The sequence below is a fragment of the Psammomys obesus genome, unplaced genomic scaffold, assembly GCF_907164565.1.
Source record: "Psammomys obesus unplaced genomic scaffold, mPsaObe1.curated_primary_1811, whole genome shotgun sequence".
In the NCBI taxonomy this organism is placed as follows: Eukaryota; Metazoa; Chordata; class Mammalia; order Rodentia; family Muridae; genus Psammomys; species Psammomys obesus.
Window position 1 is genome coordinate 43,935,037 of NW_026585895.1, and position 9,241 is coordinate 43,944,277.

The window sequence follows — 9,241 nt, forward strand, 5'->3', positions numbered from 1 at the left end:
ATTGGTACTGTTCATGACTCCCAATTTAGTTATGTCAAGTTTCATTTGTTTATTTGTTTTGCAAGACAGTCTTTCTATATAGCTTTGGCTGTCCTGGCACTCATTCTGTGGACCAGTCTGGCCTCAAACAATAAATAAAATTTAAAAAGCTCTGCCTCCTGAGTCCTCGGACTGAAGGTATGTACCACCACCCCTGGCTTACTAGGTTTCTTTCAGGGTGGGAAGGAAGCATCATTCTTCATTAAAACTAATGGTATAAATCCATTAGTTAAACATAAACTATAATATTAGGAGATTTGAAAGTAGATACAAATCTACTCAGACTTAATGAGGTGGCCGACTGATTTCTCTCTGAGTGCCAGCTTTGATCCACTGATGACAAATGCACGTTAGAAGGACCCTGAGGCCATCTTCTTGTTTAGCAATGGCTATCGAAGGCATAAAATAGAGGTGCAGCCACACAGTTGCTGTCTGTCTTTACATGGCTTTTTATTAATCATGCAACCTTCCCTTTTTATTTTCACCCTAAAGATGAAAAGAAGTGCTTTCCTCTCTTGTGGTAGCTTCTTCCCGATGTAGCTTACCTTGCTGTAGCTTTTGCCTCATCTTAGGTAGCTAACACTTTTCTCTGGCAGTTTTATTTGCTTTGATGTTTTGAAGTGTCAAATCTTGGCAGGAAAGCGTTTTACTATGATTAATAACTTGCTCTAATTACTCTAGCTAGGAGGTAGCTGTAAAAAGAAAATGGAAAGACAAGGAACTGAGTGAGATACCTGAGGAAGCTGCTTCTCAACTGGATCATGGAGTTCTTAGAGACCTGACTCTACATGACCACATTGGAATTTGTTTGGCTTTGGTTTTTCTTCCCCTAAAGATAATGGAAGAGGAGAGCTAAGCTGAGTTCCACCAACTACAAGAGAAACTACTTGAAGAAAGGGTACTCCTCCCATCCTCTTAAGAGGAGCACTGTGTGTTATCTTCTAAGAGGGACATTCTTTGCTCTTCTCTTCACACATTAGGCTTAGGCTTCTGTCTAAACTAGTGGAAGGCTGATTGACTTTAAAAGCCAGCTTTACCCCTAATATAGTCAGTATAGTTGGAACATAGTCAAACCAGTTATAATTTAAGAGAGTTTTTCTTTACAATGAGTTTTACTCACAGAGTACCTGAAAACTTTTTGCTGATTCTACAGTGGATTTCCCCACTTGAAAATAATTTATAATTAAAAGCAAAAATCACAGCACGGTTTGAGTCGCAGCATCACTTACTTCCTGACAGTCACTAAGATTGTAAGTAAAGAACTAGTTCTCAAGCTGAGAATGCTAATAAGTTCCCCAAGACATAACATTCTCTGAGCCATACATGATTCTTGTTGAAATTCATGGACTTTAAAGTTACAAATCTACAGTTCTTCTCTGTTCTTTATTTCATCAGTTTGTTTTTGTTTAAGCACAGAGGGGAAATCCAGATGCCTGTAACCCTGTGAAGCAGGTGTCAGTCTGATTGTTTAACATTCTCAGCTCAAGGGTGTGAAGTGACTGCAACCATCCGATCCTCCATGCCAGCCTTTAGATCTGGGAGTCTCAATACTTTCTCAAAAATGTGCAGTTTCCGGTGGTGATCTATTAAGTGACTGCAGTTTGCCGGAATGCCGGGTGACCTTGCCTACCATTACTCTTGACGTTAAGCCGGGGCAGTCTCATGTTCCTCAAACACTTGACCCAGCACCTGCCTGGTGTCAGGCAACGCAGGAAATAAGGAAGCACTTTGAATATAGTCCCTGTCCTTGTGGAACTGCAGCTGGAGCCATGCCCCGGGTCTCCTCCCATCATCGTCCTCTGAGCTCTTCCGCATGTTGAGGGGAGATGGAGTAGGCATAGAGAAAGGCTGTGCTCTCCAGCAGAGGAAAAGGTGGCACTTAGTAGTTTAGGAGTTTGGGGGGATGGGATCATTGCAGGAGCAAAGGTGAGAAACAGACTGTGAAAATAGACCTGGGCTGATTTCTGCTTGGCCAGTACAGCTGCAGAAGGTAAAGAGAAATAGAAGAAGGGCATCCTTCATGTGAAAGGATGGTGTTCCTCTAGAGTCAAAGCTGCAAGGGCACAGGGATCTTGCAAGTCAGCCTCTAACTTTGCATGTAGGAGAAGTTAAGACCCAGGAATGGTAATAGTTTGCTCAGTTGAAAAAGACAGTGGATAACTTCCTTTTAAGTACATGAGAAGAAACATGGCAGAAAACAAGACTTTCTGATTGTTATGTCCAGGCCAGCATGTAAACCTTTCTACAACTAGTAGTCATTACTTCTTGCCTAGAATTCCCTGAGGATTAAAGTCACTGTGACACCTTAGCTAATTGACTAATCCCCAGGAAGTGATCAGATGTGTGGTTTTCAAATGATTATTTTTCTAGTCTAATACTCCCATGCCTTAGGCATTTAATAAAGTTTGTCTGTTCTTTTTCTCATTAAATAAAAGAAGAAGAAGAATGGTTACTTCCTGTTACTGGTACTCTGTCCTAGATATTTGGTCACTTAGCACTGAGGTACATGAATATTTACATAATTAGGCAGTGCTCATAGGGACAATATTCATGCATTTTGGAATCCTCCATACAGTGATGGCACCAGGTAGACACAAAAATGCTTTCTAATTTAATTTATGTGTTGTGGAAATAGGGGCCATTATCATCTGACAGGACCTGTATTAGAGTCCCAGTTCTGTCATTTTGTCACGATGTGGCCTTGGGCAAGTTATTTCACCTCTGAGACTGTTTCCCTGTCTGTGAAGTGCGGTAGACAGTGTGTCTGGGTACCCACATGAGCATACCTCTAAAACAAGGCTTCCCATGGGCCTCCTCCCTAATATAGTGCTTGCTGAATGTATTGCAGGGATTTTTCTTTTAGAATGAGGTCTTATTTTTAATCCTATATTATGGAATCAGATGAAACATTAGAATCTTATGATTTAACCATTATTCTATCTACTATCTCTGAGAAATACCTTAAACTGAGAACAAAAAAGGAGTCGGAATGGCATCTCTTGATTTCCTTCACCTATATCATTGGGCATTCCCCGTTCGTGTCCTACCCATGTTGTTGTTTCTCCTTTTCCTAGCCTGACAGGAAACTATTGGAGCCATGTATAAAGCTCTACGATATAGCTGACCTTGTGCACCTTTTAAGGACAGAATTTGCCAAAGTGCCGCCACCACCCACCAGCGGTTTACTTTACAGCCTGTGTCCTGGCTAGACTAGCTGTTGGCTGTAGCTAGACTAGCTGTTGGCTGTATAATTTGTCTAGTTTTGTGTGGAGCCTTAGACTATTCAGCTGCTACAGGGCAAAATCTTTTGGGGTGTCATTAAATGGGATTGATAATTGGCTTCTGATGAATATTCATTGTGACTAATGACTTTGGGCAAATTTTACACATACGATCTTTCTATTCTCCCACCAAGTGAGATATTTGATAGAATCATTTCCTCAGCTTACACTTCAATTAAATATTCACATATCCCTTTGTTGACTATACTCCTTATTGTATATTTTATTATATTAATATTATATTCTCTAGGGAATGAGTATAGTCCTTCAGACTCCTATATGTGGCTGGTGATACCATGTAGAACCCTGTACATTATTTCTGGGTCAGTGTAGATATACAGAGACTGCATTGCAGTTAGCTTAGCCACTGTTCTAACAGTGTGCAAAATGGGCGTCATATTTTGGAAAAGAGCCAAACAGCTCCCTGCTTGGTTTGTTTGTTTTCTTAATCAAATGGCTGAATGTGTCTTACCCAAATTGTCGAGATTTGGCCTTAGAAAATCTCTAATGAAATGATGGAGCACCTTAAAAGCTTGTGGGTTTATCTGTGGCTGTCACAGGCATTCCATTCCAGCTGTGTCCTAGAGTCTTGTGAGCAGGAAGTGATGTGATTGGGCCTGAACATGAGCAAGAATGCCCTACCAGCTGATTGAAGATAAGCAAAAGGGCTGGTGCTCAAGGCCGTTGTAACCCTCTAGTCTGACTTGCTGGTAGCATCAAAGTAAAAGTGATTCATTCTTTATTTCACACCACCAACTATGTTCATTCTTCTAAACCCTAGAGAGACTAGCCATGACAATGTGTATCTATATGGCAGCTACCTCCATCAGAGAACCTACAGAATAGACGGGAATGGGTGATTGGACCTCAGTGCCTACAAACAGTTCTCCACACTCCCTGAATCTCCTCCCTACATGTACCTGATTTAAATAATGAGGTCTGGAGAGAAGAATGGGTGAGGGGCATAGCATAACCCTAGATTTAGTACACAGCTTTCACAACTGTGAAGCATCAGTAATATAGCCAGTTTAAAGCTGGTTGTATTATACTAACCTCTGGGATTCTTTTAACTGGGTCCGGCACATCCCTCTTTTCACCACATAAATGTCCTTCTGTCAGCAAAGGCCAATTACCAGTTTCCAAAACAAAGCAAAGGCCTTGTGGTGACAGGTTTCCTAGAAGCCAAAAAAAGAAAGAAAAAAAATCAGGAAAAAGGCAGAAATACGCGTTGTTGGCTATTGTCACTTAGCTGGGTACCCAGGGTTGCATCCTGTCCCCTTTGCCATATTGAATTTTACAGAGATTGTATTGCTTTTCATTACCTTTGCCTATAGATTTCAATTTTATCAGATACTGCTTGTTGGGTTTCTCTAGCTCTTAAGAATAAAGAAAAGGAATTAGAAACAGGTTGCTGAAAGAAGTGGAAAAGCATAAGCTGACAAACCATGCTGGAGCAATTGATCAACTATGTGGAAGAAGTAAATTCTTACCTCAAGTCTAAAGCCCACATTCATTGCAGATGGATTTAGGAGTTAAACACTTGCAGACATTTTGGAGGTCTTTCCTTGGACAAGGAGTGGGGCTTATCACTAAGGAAAACCTTGTCCCCATAGTCATTCAAACCTCTTTTCTCAGAGACTTGAGGAAAATGAAAACTAACTTATCAAAAGCATTGTATCAGATGATGTCCTTTACAAGTCCTCAGCACTTGCTTACAAACAAGTTTAAAGGAGTCTAGCACTCCTTTTCAAGTCAGCAAAGAAAGGAACAGACCATTTATATAAGAAATAGAGTCAGGAAACATGACAAAAAATAGTCACCCTCCATGCTACTCAGAGGGTGAAGATAAAAGTAAGATGAAAGTAAGTTTAAACTTGACTGCATCGCTTAGTTCTGGTGAAGCCAGCAAGGAAGAGTCTCTACCGTTCATTAGTTATTCAAGTATGCACTTAGTTACCTTACTCTACCTGATGAGTACTGTAACATATCCAGAAGCCTTAGTTAGCTCTGGAATCTACAACTAGAAATCACTTATACAAATATAGTTGTGTAGCTTCGTGATGGAAAGCAGCAAAATGGATACAAAGAATACACTGAAGATAATGAAAGGTTGTGTTTCCTAAGATTACTTAAGGATGTAGGAAAATGATATCAAATAATGTCAACATAAAAGGAGAAAAAAATCATATTTACAGTTATTTTAGTTTAACTAGAAAAGAAACTATACATGCTTACATGTACAATATCCTAAAATGTTAAATAATCTTCAGAAAGTGCCAGTTTTTTAAATCACATTCTTCATTTTCTGTTTTCTACTCTAAATGTACATAAGTTTTAAAGTCTTTTGTTTCTTCATTTGGTTTTTTGTTTGTTTTGTTTTGTTTTGTTTTGTTTTGTTTTGTTTTGTTTTTTGGTGTAGTCCTGAAGGACTGAACCTCAGACCTAAACCTCAGACATACTAGGCAAGCGCTACTACTGAGCTGTACCCCCAGCCTCACATTAGCTTTATAATCAGGAGACAGGACACAAAATATGTATTTTGAAGAGAAAGTCTATTGCATTGCGCTAGGGTGGCCATGTCCGATAGGGAGTTATTTCTACTGTGACTTTGAGTCCTTAACTTTGGCAGCACCCTCCCTCAACTTTGCCATGAGACCTGACCCTCTGCTCCTCTCTGTTGCAGTTGACTGCCTGCATCCACGGCTCTGCTGCCATGCTCTACCCCATGTACTGGCAGCACGTGTACATCCCTGTGCTGCCCCCACACCTGCTGGACTACTGCTGGTAAGGCTGCTGATCACCTGCCCTTCACTTCCTCTCCCAGGAATGACCCAAGAATGTAAAGGCTTGGACTTGTAACTGCTGTAGATGACACTAAATTAAATGTAGTCCTAATAGCACAGGGTTTGGAGCACCTGACAGCAAGGTGCTTTATGTGACGGCATTCTGAAAAGGTTGAAAGAATAGCTAATACTTTTACCACTTCTCACTGTAGAGAAGACAAAGCACCAACAAATTGCGCACTTTTTCCTACCAAGACACATTGGAAACTGGTGACAGGACCCACTGGAATCCACAAAGTCCCCAAGTTTCAGCCATGCCCTGGCATACCCCACCAGACTTGGTTTTTACTGTGGTTTGGGCCTTCTGATTTTTTCCCACCTCTTTTTCCTTCTTCCTGGCCTCCTCCTCCTCCCTCTTTTTATTCGTTTGTTTGTTTTATTTTACCTTTTTTCTTTTTCCTTTTTTTTTTTGAGATGTGATTTTATTGTGCATCAAACTTGCAGCAGTCTTTTTCCCTTAGCTCCCTGAGTGCTGACACTGATTACCAGTGTGTCACCACACCCAGATGCTGACTCTCTGAAGCCTTTTGAGGGATTCACTGTTGAGCATGTATTAGTGGAGGAAAGGAAAGAAGTCTTGGTGTCAGACACAATGGCCGGAGATGCTCCTTCTTCATCTGCAAGATGAAGTTGTTCAGACATAGTTAAATTTTTAAGATAAAACACACCATATACGGATGGATGGTTCATGGGAGTCTCAATACCCGCTGAAGCACCCTCACTGCCTTTGGGAATGTGCTGGAAATTATATCTGTTTGGCTGACTTGTATCTGTTTTCCTTTTGAATACTTTTTCTCTAGTGTAATATATTAAGAGACATTGTCTAAGAACAGCCCATGTCAGTAGATGCTGATAAGGGAGTGTAGTGTGTACGTCAAAAAGACCCTGGGTGTCTGCCAGAAATTGGAACTTCAGGAGAAAGGCTCCATTTGGGGGACTCCAGCCCTTACTTGTGATCAGATTCTTCATGAGATCGGCCATTGACTCAGAATGGCGGAGGCTAGTCAACCCTAATATTTGCTTTTTTTTTTTCAGTCCTCTCTGAAAATGTACAGTTAGGTAGCCACCTTTTGTCCTAGAAGTCTGAAGGTACCTTGTAACCCTGCCTTGGATGTTTTAGGTTCAAGTCTCTTTCCAGGAAGCCACAAAGACATAGCTCAGGGTCAGGAAATACATTCCAGTTAGTACAGTGCCAAGTGAACTGGCCCATTTCTTCATATTGCAATCTTTCTGATCCTTGTGGTTTTTCTTAGTCTTACTTTCTGCCAGTTCCCTGTTAGATGTATGAATTATAAAAAAACTAGATTGTTTCCCTTTTTGACAGTGGTAGGTGTTGAGGTTGTCAAAACAGGGTTTCTCTGTGTAGCCCTGGCTGCCCTGAAACTTGCTCTATAGAACAGGCTGGCCTCAGATTCAGAGATCTGCCTGCCTCTACCTCTTGAGTGCTGGGATTTAAGACGTGAACTATCACCTGCCCCTACTTTTTTTTTTTAAATATTTATTTTTTATGTGTATGAGTGTTTGGCTAAATATATATTAGTGCCCACAGAGGCCAGAAAAGGGTGTGGGATCCCCTGGGACTAGAATTGCAGATGATTGTGAGCCACCACATGGGTGCTAAGCTGAGGTCCTTTGCAAGAGCAGCCAGTACTCTTAACTGCTGAGCCAGTCATCAGGAACTGAGCACACATTGTGTTTGATGTGTTTTTACACTTTGCTGTATTTTGGAAATTGTTCTTCATTAAAGATGGTTTCCTGATACTCCTGGTCTGGATTCCATTTTTGTGGAACAGATAGGAGAGATTGTATGTTTCAAACAGAAGGATCAAGATACAAAGCCCTTGAAATAGATTTACCTTATTTAGCATTCCTGCTTTCCTCAGGAGTTATTTTCAGACCCCAGTGCTCCCTCGACACTCCACTTTTATGCAAGTTCTGTGTCTCGTATCACATAGGAAATCATGGAGTGCCATGCTATCTTCATCAGCTACTACTCCTTCTGAAGGTGAAAGCCATTAGGCTCTGGTCCCTACAGATGTGTCATGGTACCAGATTGTCCATGTCCTTTGGTTCCTAGCACAGCATCTAGGAACCTCCCTTACTGCTCTGTAACTGCTATTTGCTTATCTACAAGTCTATGTCATCCATTTGTTTTGACATCCTCAGTTCCTTTCCACCCCTGTCCCTTCCACTTTCTGTGGCTCTTGAAATCACACTGTAGCTCCTCCCACTCACTCTGAGCAAAACACTGGTGGTATTTGTCATCTGTACAGAAGTGACCTCCCTCCCTCAGAGGACTCATGGAATAGCAAAAACAGGGCTGAGCTAAGAGGACAACACCAAGACCTTGTCTCAAGACCATTACTGCCTGGCTGTACAGCTTAGAGAATGTGAATTTGTTTCTAAAAATCTCTTGCCCTTACCTAAAAAGTGCCTTCTCAAATTATTTCCAAACATCTACTTGTGTAAAAATATGTTTTAACCTGAAACACACTGTCAGCTGCCCAACAGGGTGACTTGACACCATATAGCCATTTAAAAGCCCCCTCCACTTCTCCCTTCTTCTTCCTGCTTCTCATATCCTCTGTCTTTACCACAGCTTCCTCCTGCCCTCCATATACCGCCTTTCCTCTCTATCCTTTTGTTCACTGGCCCTACTGGATTTGCTTGCCTTCCTGCTTACATTGGACCTTTATGGAGTTCTCAGTGTGATGAATATTTGTGCTGTATTTCAGACACAGCAGCATCTAGTCAAAGCCAAGATGTCAGTCAGTCTCCATCAAAAGACACTCAGATGGATGGGGTGTTAAAGACAGGCATGAAGGCTGGAGAAATGGCTCAGAGGTTAAGAGCACTGGCTGCTCTTCCAGAGGTCACGAATTCAATTCCCAGCAACCACATGGTGGCTCACAACCATCTAAAATGAAATCTGGTGCCCTCTTCTGGCATGCAGGTATACATGCAAACACACATTGTATACATAATAGATAGATAGATAGATAGATAGATAGATAGATAGATAGATAGATAGATAAATAGATAGATAAATAGATAGATAAATAGATAGATAAATAGATA

General features: G+C 41.2%; 1 protein-coding gene across 3 annotated transcripts in view; it reads left to right on the top strand.

The window, feature by feature from the left end:
* The window catches only part of Dennd1a (DENN domain containing 1A), a 474,895-nt gene that overhangs the window by 261,240 nt on the left and 204,414 nt on the right, over positions 1-9,241 (top strand). For all 3 annotated transcript variants that reach the window (XM_055599849.1, XM_055599850.1, XM_055599851.1), the window contains one exon: positions 6,004-6,104. In XM_055599849.1, coding sequence (XP_055455824.1) covers positions 6,004-6,104 — 101 coding nt within the window. The remainder of the gene's footprint in view (positions 1-6,003; positions 6,105-9,241) is intronic.